Source organism: Caenorhabditis briggsae, assembly GCF_000004555.2.
Source record: "Caenorhabditis briggsae complete genome, chrI, whole genome shotgun sequence".
Lineage (NCBI taxonomy): Eukaryota > Metazoa > Nematoda > Chromadorea > Rhabditida > Rhabditidae > Caenorhabditis > Caenorhabditis briggsae.
The window spans coordinates 4,561,926-4,577,809 of NC_013489.2; the positions used below are offsets into that span (position 1 = coordinate 4,561,926).

Sequence of the window (15,884 nt, forward strand, 5' to 3'; positions counted from 1 at the left end):
CTTCGTTGCTTTCCCAAAAGCCTATTCATTTTTTTGTGTATTTGGTCAAAGATTTTGTGATAATTATTTTTCTTGATTGCCTGTGACTTCACTTTTTGTTTGCTGTTTTTTTTTGAATACAATATTCGATGCATAAAAAATGAAGCTTCGTTTTGAAATCTGTCACAAAAAAGGAATTCCGAAAGGCCAAAAGGGGAGTCAGAGTTTGATGAATCGGAACACAATTGAGTAGCTGAACACTTTATTTTTTAGGTCACCAAAGGTTCACGTTCAAATAAAAATCCCTTTTGCACACTGCTCTTTTCCAGCTCGTCCACGAAGTCACTGAATCTTCGTGGACTGATCTCCTAGCAACATAAAAAGAGAGTTCTTATCAGTTTCTACTGGAAAAAAGCTTCCAGAACTAATCGCTTTCCGTTAGTTTGAATATCTTTTCCTAATCAAAATCAGCACGAATTTCGACTAAAAAAATCGAAATGTTGCCAAAGAACTATCCAAAAAGTGAGAATAAGAACTTCTTCAGATTAAACTATCCCTGTTTTCAGCAAGCACAAAACGAAGAGAATCACAGAATGTTCCGGTGCGTTTTTGAATGGTCTCTGATTTCGGAATTCATGACTCATGTACCACGAGAACAAGGTCTTTTGAAACCAATTCCTTTCATCATTCAGTATTCATATGCAACCATTTTCACCGGAATTTTGTTTTTAAATACTATTTTCCCATTTGCATTTGTAGTTCTAAATTTCCAGCCACCACCATTGGAAAATGTTCCTCCAATAATGCATCAACCCCGCGATCGTCGAAACAAGGACACCACCAGAAGTGTGATGCAAACAGTCGAAGAACCACCATCCAATCAATTCAAAAGAAATACGAACATGCTTCCCCCAAAGACTCAAATGTTGCCAGTAAACCCTAGCCAAAATCAATATCCTATCCCGCCGCCGGCTCACTCTCCAATGAACAATTTCCAACAGAACAACTATCCGAAAGAACTTCCTGCCAAAACCATGATGCTGCCTCCAACCCCGATGGTTCCAATTCAAGCAGCTCCACAGTCTCCTGCGAGAACTCAGATGGTTTCAGTGACTCCAATGGCGAACTCTACACGCCCGTCTCAAGGATTCAACCCGTATAACCCACCTCCTCCACTCCCTACACCAATGACACCAATGCAACAACCACCCCAACAGCCACCATCACCGTATGCACGTACACCAAAAAACACAAACGCGTCTGTTGGAACTCTGATGCCCGTTGCTCAATTACCAGCCATCACCGCTTCAACTCCATCTAATCTTCCGCCGCCTCCACCAACAGCGCCAGCCCCAGTATATCAACCATCTGCAGAACTTTTCAAAAAGTCAAAGGAGAAAGGTGGAACGATAGACGAGGCAGAAGCTTCTGAGAAAGCGTGAGTGAAAAGAACAACTAACCACATATAGATTTTTACAGTAAGAGGAAGGAAATGATAAATAACTGGATCCGACAAGTGTTGACAAATGGGATTGAGGGATTGAAAAAGGAGTACAAAGATGCACCAAACGGAGGTACTATCGAACAGGCTCAAGTGTTCCACAACAATCCGACTCGGAATCGGTATACCAATATTCCATGTTGTGATGCAACACGTGTCAAGTTGGATGGAGATCCCAATTTTTATATTCATGCAAATGTAGTCAGGTAATTTCAGAAATTCTAATATTCATCCAGTTCCTATTTTTCAGCTCCGCGCAGAACCGTCGTTTCATATGTGCTCAGGCTCCGTTGGCTGGAACTGTGGAAGAGTTTTGGAAGATGATAATCTTCTCGGGACTAGAATTGATTGTGATGCTTTGTGAATTCGTGGAGACAGGCAAACAAAAAAGTGCTGTTTATTTTCCGGCCAAAGTAGGAGCTTCGATGAAGATTGGGAAGCTGTGCACAGTTACTAAGATTTCCAGTGAGAGTGTAAGATTTATTTTTTCAATTCGAGATTTTCAATTAGTTCTTCAGCTCGACAAAACTTTGACAATGTCAACGTTACGTATAACGAAAAAGGACAAACAAGATGCTACGTTGACTGTGAAGCACATCCACTGGCACAATTGGCCAGACCATGGAGTTCCTGATAATTTTATATCTCCATTGCGTCTTTTGAATCTCTACAGGGCCAGCCCGTAAGCCTTCTGACTATATTAATCCCATTGAAAATTTAAACTTTAACAGAAAACCGATCATTGTCCACTGCTCCGCTGGTGTAGGTCGAACAGGAACTCTCGTTCTGATCTTCATAATCCTGGAGTCGTTCAGTCTCCCGGATTTTGCTGGTGTTCCACGTCTTCTCGCAAAACTTCGAGAAGAAAGATTCAAATCGATTCAAACGGAGATGCAGTACTTGTACGTTCATCGATGCGTACTAGAGTATTTGGTCTACAAAAAGTATCAACATTCGAAAGAGGACTATGCAAAGTTTGTCAAGGTAAGTTCTAGAAAGTTCTCTATTCTCAAAAGGGATTGGTTTCAGCATTACAAAGCAGCTGAGAAGACTGCGGCATAAACGGAGATTTTTCTGTTTCCAAATGACACTTAATATTGAAGTTGAATTACGATGTGGTCATACAATGAAATGGTTTTTCTCTGACATGTTTTGAAACAGGTTTTAAAAGCTAGAAAAGAAAGTTGAAATATCACCGACATTCACACATTTCACATACCGTAAAAACTCTAATTTAACACCATGACGTCCTATTTTTCAAAACTTAGCTGGGAGAACGTTCTATTAGAGGCTGGCATTATATTATTCGACATCATCAGAAATAATTTCTTTCAGGGATGTTTTCAGCATACACAAATATTCAAAAAGGTTCAAAACATTCAAATTTGACCATTATCAACTTTTTCATTTATTTGAATGTTTCTTTTTGGCCAGTACTGGCAACAACAATTACATAGTAGGTGAAACGAAAATGTACTTTTGGGGTGACGCACTATTAGAGGGTGGCATTTAATTGGAGGGTGGCGTTCTATTTTTCAGAGCATTGCTCAGAGAAAGTTGTATTAGAGGGTGGCGTTCAATTAGGAGGGGCTATACTTCAAAAAATTTCAGTTTAGGCAGGTTTTTTTTATGAAGAACACTATTTTTTCCATTGTAACCGTGTAATTTGAAGTTATTCAGCTAGTTTCAGATTTTTCCAGGCTTACAAGGAAAGTGTTTTCAGACAGTGGTTGAGAATTTGTTTAAACTTCGGTCATTGGTACTTTTGGACACGCTGATCACAGCGCTGCTTTTATTTTTTGCCCCTTGCCCCTCACAAAAAAGTTATGGGCTTTGAAAGTGATTTCAGTGCTACTTTCTCACATTCGGAGTGAATTTTTGGAGGGGTTAATAGCAGTTGTTCGGAGTTTCTCGAATGTAAATAGTCCTTTTGAAGGTTTCTCTACAATCTGAGAAAATAGCCTCATTTTTCAAAAAAACTTTTTTTTTTGAAAAAAAGTCGCCATGGGGTTGGATATTTTGGATATTTTTACAATTTTTTGAAAAATTTTCAAATGTGCTAGAATGATTTCTAAACGTAAAGAACCGATAAAATGAGTTTTTTCATGAAATTTGGTATTCTAAATATTTCTGGAAATCACAAATATGTGCTTTCTTTCAAAACTTTAATGGATCGTAGGCCTTCGGTAATCACCCAGTAGCACTCAAATCTTGTAAAAACATAGGTTTACATAATTTCTGACTAATTTATTACTGTTCCGCATCCAAGCTGAGCAAATCTGGGTGTTTCTGACTAACAATTTGATTAAAGATGGTTTTCCAGCAGTTCTTCAAGAAAATTTCAAAATGATTTCTTGGGTTTTTTTTTGAAACAAGTCAAAAATATTTTTTTTTTCAAAATTATTAAAAATCTGAATGGAAATTTTTTCTAACGGTTTTGACACACTTTGAGATTTCCAGCAATATCAGAAAAAAAAGCAGAAAACAAATCGGGGAAAGAGGGATCGAACTAACCCTTGTCAGTAACCACCATCCCTCTTCACAACTACACCACACTCGCTGTTCCTCACTGCTTTCACAATTTGTATAAGAAAGGGGAAGATCGCGCTCACGCTTTTAATGCTTTAACAGAGGTGAAATTTCAGACGCGTTTTTTCAGCTTCTAGGTACCGAGGGGCACGAAAAAAAGTCGTCTCGTTATTGACCATGCCCGAAAGTATATGTGTACCAATTTTCAAGAAATTCTCAACTACTGTCTGAAAACACTTCCCTTGTTAGGAACAAAAAAATAGACAAAAAATATGCAAAAAATGACATAAACTGAAATTTTCAAAAAATTATGAAAAGTGTTCAAAGTTCAAAAGTTTTAATGGAAACGGTCACAAAACTAGAAAAAATTGGTAAATCTTAACTTAGTCCACATTTTTACCTATGGGCCCCCTTTTGACTTGGCCCCCCCCCCCTACTCTCATCGCCCCCTCCCCTTTTCTCATGGGCCCCCACTTGTCATAAAAAGCCGAAAAACGCGCCCTAATTAACTTTTAGGCCAGAAGAAGTTTAATAATTTCAAAGTTGACGTGGATTTGACCTGATTAATTTCAATCAATGAGTTGCAACGCGTGATTTTTTCGCCCAACGTTTAAAAGTCTGATCCTCAGCCAAATAATTCAGCAGCGAATTGTTTCTAAAATCTCACGTTTACTGGGGCGCGATTTCTGACCCGTTGCTTTGGACCCTAGTGAGAACTCAAATCCAAAATGAAACATCTTTTATAACTTCATAATTTTCAGGCGCTCAAACTATTCTCCCTTTGTCAACTTTTTTTCATCTCCAACATTTTTTACCTAAAAATAAACGCTGTTCTTTTTGTTATTTTACATTGGCAAATATTGACTCTAATCTGGTTCTTTTTTTCAGAGAATTGAATAATTGGAACTACAAAAGAAGCTCTCTTATAAACTCCTTTCAATTTTTTCAGTAATTCAAAAATGGAAGCAATCATCACAAAAACTTTATTCAATTCAAATGAAAGAGTTTTTTATTTCGATTTCTCAGCACTTGTTCCTTCCTTTTCTCTCTCCCAATCATATGGTGCATCGATATCCATTCCAGCCGCAGTGCATGCTTCAGAAAGTGATTTGTAGATGAACTGATAGTCCAAACGATCCTGATATGCTCTCGAATCGATGTAATCGAGTATTTTGTTCAATTCAGTTGTTTGTTTGATGCCATTGTACAAAAGGGATCTCTTATCTTTACGGCACTCCTCTTTCATCTTCAACACTTCGTGTTTATCAGTCAGTTTTCTCCAAGGAACACTTCCAACCAGAATGAGATCAATGAGAAGGTAGAACCAACTCTCCACGTCATCCTTTGGAGCCATCTCGATGTTTCGATGACAGGCGATCGGAGCATATCGAACTGTTCCCTGAAATAAACTGATATCATTTGCTAGCAGCATGACATATGAATCGAACCTTGAATCCGACTGTTTCTCTTGGTGTCTTCAACTCATTTTTAGTGTTCAAATATTTTCGAGCAATTCCGAAGTCGAGAATGTAGATAAGATGTCTCTTATCATCCAATCCACACGCATAGTTTTGCGGTTTCAGGTCTCGATGGATGAATCCTTCCTTGTGAAGTTCTTCAACTGCTTCCAGACATTGACTGGCAACTCCAAGGCCCGTGGCAAATGAGAAAACTTTGTCCTGTCTCTCCGATTTCAGATCACTCAGACTCTTCCCAACCAACTCCATCACCAGAAAGAAGAATCCTTCTTTATCTTTCTTTCCACGATCCACAATCTTAGTGAAGTGTTTTCCATTGACCAATTTCAGAATAGCAATCTCCATTTTCAGTTTCGAATGCTTTCTTTTCTCGATCTTTCTCTCCACCTTCATCGCACACTGCTTCCCTTTTCCATCCTTCACAAGATACACTGCTCCGAATCCTCCTTCTCCCAAAAGACGAACAACTGTATATGTGGCTTTACCACTTGTGATTTCCACTCCCTGTAAATTTAGAAATGTTGATGGATTCTGACTCTGAAGAACTTACAGCTTTGAAGTTGACATCATCCTCCTCCTCATCGGACATCGTGGCTTTTCCTGCTGTTTTTCAAATTTCGAAAACTGTTCGGTTTGACAGATTGTACTGAAGACTGGAGTTTCGATTAGTAGATAGATAAAAATCTGCACCAACTCGATGGAAATTTATGATCTAGTTCTAGTTGACGATTTTTCAAAATTAGGCGTGTGAGATTTTATGATTTCTTTTGGGAGTTTCAGGTTATTTGGGAGGTTCTGAATTTTCGTCGTGAATGCAAATTCTCTGTTTCCAAGACCTTAAATTTAAAAGTTGGGAAAATCTGAAAATGTGGAATTCGTAAAGTTGTAAAACCTGAAGAAGATCAAAATTTTCGAAGTTTCAAAATGGGAAAATCGAGGTATTCAAAATTCAAAGTTTTGCATTTTCTATAATTTTGTTTTCACAAAGTTTTGGATTATTTTAAAATTATTTTTTGAAAGGTTTGAATGTTCTTAAAATACATAAAAGTCAGAAAATTCTGAAATTCAAAAATTGCAGAATCCTTAAATCAATCGGAAAATAGAAAAAACTCGAAATTGACGAAATTTGAGTAGATTTTAACTCTCGAATTCTCCGAAAACCTCAAAAAATTTCTGAATATCATTCAACATTTTCAAAACAAAGTTCTAGAAGTTTTGGTCAGGTAGTCGAAATTTGAAGAGGAACATTACTTTTTGGGAGAGTTCATTTTTAGGACTTCTGAAGAATTCTGGAGAAATCTTCTAAAATCAGTCCCTAGCTGTTTTTTCCGACCCCCATGATGTGTGACATACGTTTTTTTTTTCGTAAAAACTTCAACATTCTTCTATTTCACTGAAGAGATAAAAAAGAGCAGTTGTCCTGGTACTACCAACCTCACCACTATCACAAACTTATCATTTTTATGGCTTTTCGCCGCGGCTCCCGTCTTTTTGACAAAAAAACGATTTATTGGGTAAACGAAACGACACAACTGTCGTTCTTTTTGACTTCAGCTTGGCGGTCAAAAGATTCTAACAGGAGTGATTGAAAACGTTTTTTAGAACACACACACATTTATTGACGCCTCCGGTATAGATAATCTTTTTTTTCAAAAAATACAGTCAATGAAAATGGGGAATAAGTGAGCAGGATAATCGGGAAGAAATGCATAAGGGAAGATTTGACAAGTATCATTTTGAGGGCGGAAATGCAGCACTGCTGGCTTTGAAAAATACTGTTGAATACTGAAGAAAAATAACATACACTACTTCCAAATTCTAAAAAAAGTAATACTGGGGGAACCGTTGTGATACAAACAAAAAGAATTGAGCAAAAATGAACGTTGTTGATAGATTCTGATTAGCTAATCAGAGCACGATGAAATGGGCGAAGACATGGGATGAGAGGATGCAGTTAATGACGAATGTTGTTGTTGTGGAGAATAGTGAGGAAAGATTGCAGCTCCAGGAGGACCAAGAACTTCTGATGATGTTGATATGACGGATCCCGGTGGCAGGATTGGTGTTACTCCGTATGGTGGCATTTCAACTGGAGAGTTGAACATCTGAAAATCAGAAACTTTTTAAATGAGACAAAAATTAATAGAGAAAGAAACTGCTTCAAAGATCTGTCAGAATCATCGAGAGGTTTTGAAAACCTTGTCAAATGATAGTTTTTTCTTCATTTTTGGTTGCAAGGTTAATGTAGCCTAATCAAAAGAGCATGATAAAATTAACTGGGCATGAAAAAAAAGAATTGTCTGGAGATTTTGTTTATATAAGGATTGATGGCACTCTGTGAGCCCAAAAATAAAAATTTTAGCCATTAACGGGTTCAAGTTGACATCAACAGCATCTAAGAGATTGTTATAGGATCTCTTCATTGCTGATTTCAATTCAAGTTCATAATCTACCTCTTCGAGAGAATATATGACACTATGCCATTCCCCTTGCATAAATACGACTTTCAGAACTCCAAATCCTAAACTCTTACCATAGGATTTCCAAATTGCGGTGGCGTTGGTGTCGTTGACCATTGTGCGAACGAATGAATATCAATTGGTCCACCACCTAGCGTCGTGTCAATGTGCGGAGTCGGTGGTTGAACCATCAAAGGACCGATTCCATTGATTCGTACCCTAGTGAGCACGTCTTCCTGAAACCAAAACATTCATTCTCTCTTTTTATTTACATTTCCAGTTGACTGATTCGTGTGTCTACAAAAACAGATGCCCCAAAAAAGATGGGAGACTGAATAGAAGAAAAACGGCCGTGTATGTGTCGGGGCTGGTAGTAATTAACGAATTACCGCACCGCGCATCTCTGTGACAGAGAGACTACCACACTAATTAGATCAAGACGACACTGTAATAATAATGGAAAAAAAGATGAAAAGGGGCGATGGAAATGACACGGCCAACCAAAACGAAAGCGACGAATTTGTTGACTGACCATGCAAAAACTATATGGAACGGGTTTAGCGAGAAGGATTACGGTAGTTATGGTAAGGGATTACTGGAGATTATGATAGGAGAAGAAGAAAAATGAACTGGTTCGACCTGGTGATCGGCATGAAAAGTCATGTAATAATCCGGGGCAAATACGCATCTCAACAAACATCTCAGTTTACAAATGGTCCCTAACATCCTTCTTGTCTTTCTGTCTCCCGACACATCTCTGGGTTTTTGAATTCAAACAAACGGGTAAACATTTGGAGAGCCAAAGTGGGTTATTGTGATAGTTGATGTTCGGAAAATAGGGAAGAAAATCAAAACAGTTGGTGAAATAGTGGGCAATTTTCGAGAGGGTTCGAAGGAACATAGAACCATATGGAAACTGCGTGTCACCTCTTCAGAATTTGAGAAGAAAAGCGAGGAAGAGGAACGGATGGAAGGGAGAAGAAGAAGGAGAAGCACTTGAGATTTGAGCAGAGGAAGAAAAAGAAGAGTATTATTTTCAGATGTATCGGCTTTCAGAGATATCGCTGACTTGCATGAATCTGATATTCATAAGAGGAAAATGAGAGAAACAACTAGAATGTGCTTGATATTTTTGAAAAACATTAATGTGAATTTAAATTAAAGATTTTTTAAAATTTTCTAATCTTTTTTGAAAAATTCAACTTTGAGCTCAATTATCTCGATTCCTGTGAAAGATATGGAAAAGTTATCAACTGATAAATTATTCAGCATATTATCACCAACATTTTATCAGTAAACAATATTTTGATATCTTTCACATGGATCGAGTTCATCGAGCTCAAAAGCTTGAGTGGGCTTCTATTAGAGGATCTATGTAAGTTGACTTGGAAATGCTCCGGAATTTGTTTATTTTTCAACAATATTCATAGTTTGATAATTGATAAACAAGTTACATATCATACTACCCAATTTCTAATTTTTCACTTCTTTTACAAATCACAATTTCCATTTTGAGCACAGACTACAAGTCTACGCCCATGGTATGGTTTTGAACTTAAGCTTAAAACCTTTCTAATTCCTCATCTTTGATTTCTAGCTAGCTATGTGTGATCCCTCATCTTTCTCCGAATTTCCTCAAAATCTTTTGATCGGTGCAAGAGCAAGAGCGCATCTTTCTAGGACAACCTAATTAGCTCAAACGAGTAGTAAATCTGTTCCGAAATGGTTTATGACAGACTGACTCCTGCTGGTCAACGTCTTCATTTTGATGACCGATCCCCTCGTTTTTCTAAAATTGAATTGACACAGAAGGGAGCCGAAGACAGATGTTTCCTTTTCAAGATGAGGGGATGCAGGAGCCAAAACAAATAAAATCTTCTTCTTCCTCTTTTGGGTGGTCTCTATTTTCTCTCTTTCCAAACTTCTCACCTCCAGAAGAAGAAGAAGAGAAGCGGCGGCTTCCGAATTAACACTGATGGATTGCCGGAGACGTGACGATGAATCGAGTTAAAAGAGATAGCGGGGGAAAAGAAGAGAGCTAGAGACAGATAGCGGGGCACGCGATCAAAACTAATTACGACACGAAGAGCATACACATTCACACACACACTGCATTCCACCTAATTGGGTTACTGTAGGTGAGCTGGAAAAGATGAGAGAAATGCACATTTTATTTGTGTATCATGCCACGTCACAATATTCAGAATATATATTCATGATAGGAAAGCAAGGAAGCATCAAGACAGTGAGATGATAAGGAGAAAGACTTTTGAAATAGCAAAAAAAAGAGATAAATATATATTAGAAGATAGGTTGCTGATCACAATACAACATTGGAATAGGTGGACTATTGAAACATACTCTTTCAGAGTTTATCCTGCTCTCTGTGATTTGAATCTGGCGTTTCTTATCCTTGCATCGCTTATTCTGGAACCACACCCGAATGACACGTGCATTCAGACCAGTCATCTCGACGAGTTTCTCCTTTAATGAAGCATCAGGCCTTGAGTTACAAGAATAGCAATCCTTCAGAATTTTCAGTTGTTGTTCATTCAACACAGTTCGTACTCGTGTAGCCTGTTTGTCTTTTTTCTTCTTCCCACAACTACTCGACGATCCTCCAGATCCACTGTTATGATGACCGTATAATGGAGTTTGGACACCATCTGATTTGGGAGACCTGTAACAAGAGAAACCCGTGTTTTGTATCGGTAAAGATAAAAAGAAAGCAGATGTTGCTGCCAACCAGGTGCATTTGCTCACTAGATTAAGCCCCAGGTACTGTTGGTAAACATATCTAAAAGTGTCAAGTGGGTGAAGCTGCTTTTGAGCCAAAAAACACCTGGATGCTCTTCAAAAAATAAAATGGCACTTACCCTAAAGGACTCGATGTGTTATTGTCTAGAGACGTCAAAGTGGATCGTTCTTCATCCCATTCATCTTCATCGAAATTTGAACTCGAATTGTTAGTATCATTGTTATTATTCGACAATTTTGAAAAATCTGGAAGGGAGTCTGATCTATCCGGCCTCTCAATCCCTTGACAATCCGCACGACAGTATACGTTGTTGTTCTTGATCTACAAAACTTTTATGTATATTTGAAAAGGACATTTATGTACTTTATATAAGTATATAAGGTTAGCATAATTGTAAACCAAACATTATGCAACCATGTAATCCCTGCTACTCACCTGGAACTCCTCTCCTGTCTGCAGCCTTTTTTCACAAGCCACACAAGAGAAACAATGCAAATGAAATACGTTCAGATCTCCCGCTCTCATCACAAGATCTGATTTATCGAATTCTCCATGACATCGTGTGCATCGTGTGGTCTTGAATATACTGAAAAAGAGATATTGTGTTTGTGTTTATCTGGTGCAATTTCCGGTTGCATCTCTCCTCTTATTTTCACACCTTTTGCCGTCTGGTGGCGGCTTTTTTCTGTGAGAACAAGAAGCGGAAAGATGCGTCAGATGGGCGGTTTCTTAGTGATTACGTTAGAGAGCATCCCGGTTGAATGCGTGATTTCCGGAGAAGGGAAGTGAAAGGGATGGCACATTCGAACCCTGTTATTATCAAGAAGCCGTTCGGTTGTGATTCTATTAGCACAGAGAGTCAAGAAAATGGATACTGTACTTATGAGAAGAAATAGGTTTTGGTAGGAAAATTCGCATTTTTTAAAACAGAAAAGCCAAAAAATAGCGTCTGCTGAAAAAACAAAGAGCAAAGAATTTTCAAATTTATAGTGATACCAAAAGATTCTCCTTACTATCAGAATTATCCCGTACGAAAACGTATTAACATCCGACTAATCTTTTCGGCTCTAAAAATGTTGACTCGACATCCGAATTTCCAGTAGAATACAGTATGAAATTTGTGACATATTCTAACCCAAAATTAAAAATAAAAATGACATAAAAAACCATCTACACAAATAGGAACAGTTGCTCCTTCGGACCACTTGACACCCTCTCCAGAATCATCTTCTCCCAATATTACGCATGTAACCCCGTTAGTTATCAACTTTTTCCGTAATTCACACCCTACCGTAATCCCGTAATAATAACTTTCAACCATGCTTTCAAATATTCACTGACTGTGTAATGGGGTAATTTATCCGGTCTCTTTTATGCAAATGCATCCATAATAACAATAATAGATCCTCCCTTCCTCTTTTCCAAAACTACCGTCTCTATTATTGTTGTAAAATGTGTGTTGTAAGTGAGTCAACATCAACTACTATATGGGGCCTAAATTCTTTTCTATTGTATTTCGAAGCGACGCGCAGGTGTCTCCTCCCATGGCTCCGTTCCCCCGGCCCCCGTACTTGTTCCACCTGTCATCATCAACCGTTTGACCTACCTTCTGTAATCATCCTTGCAATACGTGTGTCCATCTTTCACGAACGCCGTCTGATTCTCATCCAATGGTCGAGCACATTGAGCACACTGCAAAAAGAGGAATTAGGTGGAAAACTTAGGTATTCATCGGTGTCAAGCAGCTCCCCAGCCCCCTGGATATGCAAGTGACAGATGGTAAAAGTCCCTTATTTTAGATCACGCAATGTCTTCGCCTCCTTCTCATTCTAAACGAGATTCCGTTCACACTCAAAAAATCAACAAAATGCGCGAATTTGCGCAGTAATTCGATCCATCTCTTCCTCTTCCTGGTCAACACTTTTGATTCTTTTTCATCGTCTTTGACCCCCTCTACTTCATCATTTTTTGCCCTTTTTGATTTGAGGCATATTTCACATCAAAAAAAGTGTAAAAAGTGAAGCAAAAAGTACAATGGTCCGGAATAAAGGTATCAAAACGGTGAATTATTCAAACGGAGAAGAAAAAGCGAGCAAAGGGAAGAGAAAGGAAAAGGACTTCTGAATAATATTCAAAATGGAAATCCGATGTACACATTGAAATGTGGGTGAATACATATAAAATAACTAAACAATACGTCAAGTCATGCGCGAAAATGTTGCCTCTAATGCTAGGTTATAGGAAACGGAGAAGAAGAAGCTCATCTTTGAGGTTGTCTGCTTTTTGGAGAATGATCTGAGCTGGCAGATACAAATCAGATTGCAAAAATCTTAAAACTAGAGCACTACCCACAATCTGTATCAATGATCAAACCAGACTATTCTATCTGGAGAATAACCGTATTTCCTCTGATAGAAGCTTACCCAGACTGGTAACTTCGAGCTCGATTATCTCGATTCCTGTTAACGATATCAAAATTTTGTCAACTGATAAAATAGTGGTGGTATTATCTTTCTTATTAATAAAACGCTAGAGGCGTCTGTCCGTCCTCGTGTCCGTCTGTGGACTTTTGAAAAAATTGAAAAATACATATATATTTACGTGACCCTTTTATTTAGAAAAAGTGAGAAACGAAGCGACGAACATTTGAAAAAAAAAATAAATTGAATCGCGCCGAAGGCGCACCAGCTTGCTGGTAATAAATAATTTATCAGTTTATAAACTTTTGATACCTTTCACAGGAATCGAGATAATCAAGCTGAAAGCTGACGGTTTGGTTAGACTTCCATTGTAGGAAATACGGTATCTGTTGTTTGATGTTCAATAAAATCCTATGTTTTAAAAATATAATTGTCTGTTTGGATTCTTATGTTATTTCAAATGGTTTTTGTTTTTCGTTTGTCATATTCTATTATTTTCAAAATTTTGAAATTTTACTCCAACTAACCTTGAGGCAATGTGCATGAAACTCCATATCTGGATGAACCCTCAAGAAGTACCGATCTGCTATTTCTGAAAAAAAGCACTTTCTCATTTCGATCCCTTCTTCTGAACTCACCTAATCGGCAGCCAGCACAAACTGCCATCGGTTGTTGCTGTTGACGTTCTGAAAAAGTGGAAAACCGATTAACTTTGCTTTCTTCTCTTTTCGTACCCAAATTACCCCAAAAAGAGAGGAAGGGTTGATTTGAAGATTACAGGGTTTGCTCAGAAATAGAGTTTTTAAAGGGAAAGGAAGTCAGCAAAAAAGTGGGGGATAATGATACCCAGGGCGAGGTGTCAGAAGACAATGAAAAAGTAGTGGGCCTTTCTTCGCCCATTTTGAAGCCTCCACCAAAAAGTGCTCTGCTCACACGCAGTTAGAGCCTAACAAAGCTCATAAAATAGCTCATTTGTCGAGTGTTGGTCTTCTCATTTCTTCTCAAATTCTTTTTCGGTGCTTCCAAAAAAATTCACACTTTCTTGCCACCTCATAAAAAAGACGGGTGGTGTTCTTCGTTGAAATATGAAACATATTACCTATTTCGGGTCAACAAATAAGAAAGTTACTAACCTAACGCCCAAAAAAGGAGAGAAAAGTTTACTCAAGACACAACAATTATAGGCGACACCTGCTACAGTAATCCTAATCGGTCGCCCCGACCCCGCCAACAAAACTACGAAAAAGTTGCGAATTGAGAGAGAAAAGAGTCTCTCTTGGTTCTCTTCATGTTGAAAAATCTCTATCGCGGATATGTACATGTGATATGCACATCTATCCGAGAATAAGACGATTACAGCTTCTGACGAGGGAGATAGGAAGGAGTTTGTTGAAAAAAAAAATGAAGAAGAAAAAGTGGGAGGTTCATGGAAACGAAAAGGTGAAAAAAAGAAAAACGGTTTTTGTTGTGATTGTTTTTAGTTTTCAAACTGATTGAATTTTAAAAAGATTGAAACATTTTTTGATAGATTTATCTGTACCGCCCACACTTTTTCAATTCTGTAGGGGGTTTTTTTGGGAGGAAAACAGGGAGAAAGTACACGATTCTCTTCTCTCTTCTGATTATGTTTGCAAAGGAAATGAATCACCGAACGGGCCAAAAAGTAAGAGTTTTTAATCACTATTTTTGAAAGAAAAAGTTGACTTTGGAATACATTTCAAGTTGTTACAGAAACAGAAACTCAAGCGGACTACTGTAGCGGAAAAAATAAAAGTGAAAAATAGCATAAAACTGTGTCTTTTCCATGCATAAAGTTACAGATGAAACAAGCCGAAAAGAAACAGGCAGGGCCCGGCCGGCCCATATTTTCAGGTTTAGAGGCTTGTAATTTTGTTCATAAGCAAGACACGGTTGTTTCGAATACAATCATTTTGTAGTACTCGTCGAGTTTTATCATATCTAATTTAGTTGGTCCAATACTATTAATTCTAAAAGAAACTATGGCACGGCCCGTTTAACAAGTATGATTCTGACAAAACCTTAGAACATTAGATTTTGAAATAACTAGGTGTTCCTAAAATCTCAACTGTTTCACACCGCAAAATGATCTTGAAATTTGCTGATCCGAAAAAAATACAGCCTCCCTGACAAATTCAAAGCTCCCAAAAGTTCATTTCAGATTCTAGACCTATCTTCTTCTTCTTCGAGACCTTCGCTCAATAATTCAGAGCTTATCCTTCTTTCCCAACTCATCAAGTGTCCAAAACCAAAGGAACCAAAAGAACACTTTTGTTGCAATGTCTCCTCAATTCAATTTCTGTTTTCATTCAAGAATTAAAAATCTGGATATTTATGGATCAGAAGGGCATTTATCCTAATCGTTTTAGCTTCTTCTAATATTTTGGACATTATTTTTCTTCCTCAAAAACAATATTTCAAAGAAAAGAAAAAGACTCACGTTCAACTGGAGAATCGAGACAAAGATACTTGGAATCGGGTTCTTCTTTCCAGAAAGATGCTCCCAAATCGAGATCCGATGTTCCTGGAGATGTGATTGAGAATAGTTCATACGCACTTCGCATGCATATATTGGCTGCCATTATAGAAAACAGAATAGGGAAGGAAAGAGATAGGTGTTTTTTCAGAAGATGATGAACCAGGAGTTTCTGAAGGAAAAGAGCCGTAAAGAGAGACCTCGATGGGTCCTAGACGAAAGTGGGAGGAGTGAAAAAGAGGTTGGGAAGGAGGTGGTGGTGGGGG

At 38.0% G+C, this 15,884-nt stretch overlaps 3 protein-coding genes across 3 annotated transcripts; 1 reads left to right on the forward strand and 2 right to left on the reverse strand.

Moving 5' to 3' along the window:
- Positions 1–476: 476 nt before the first annotated feature.
- Positions 477–2,542, forward strand: CBG04012 (the record flags this gene model as incomplete). Its single annotated transcript, XM_045244169.1, has 6 exons — positions 477–501; positions 546–580; positions 753–1,417; positions 1,459–1,686; positions 1,731–2,162; positions 2,212–2,542. The coding sequence occupies 6 exons, from the start codon at positions 477–479 to the stop codon at positions 2,540–2,542; spliced, it is 1,716 nt and encodes a 571-aa protein (XP_045092553.1).
- Positions 2,543–5,018: 2,476 nt separating this feature from the next.
- Positions 5,019–6,076, reverse strand: CBG04011 (the record flags this gene model as incomplete). Its single annotated transcript, XM_002639373.1, has 3 exons — positions 5,019–5,408; positions 5,458–5,991; positions 6,038–6,076. The coding sequence occupies 3 exons, from the start codon at positions 6,074–6,076 to the stop codon at positions 5,019–5,021; spliced, it is 963 nt and encodes a 320-aa protein (XP_002639419.1).
- A 1,315-nt stretch (positions 6,077–7,391) lies between these two features.
- On the reverse strand, positions 7,392–15,724 carry Cbr-lim-7 (the record flags this gene model as incomplete). Its single annotated transcript, XM_002639372.1, has 9 exons — positions 7,392–7,592; positions 8,021–8,182; positions 10,308–10,626; positions 10,823–11,025; positions 11,140–11,290; positions 12,311–12,396; positions 13,652–13,716; positions 13,763–13,810; positions 15,583–15,724. The coding sequence occupies 9 exons, from the start codon at positions 15,722–15,724 to the stop codon at positions 7,392–7,394; spliced, it is 1,377 nt and encodes a 458-aa protein (XP_002639418.1).
- Between the last annotated feature and the right edge of the window lie 160 nt (positions 15,725–15,884).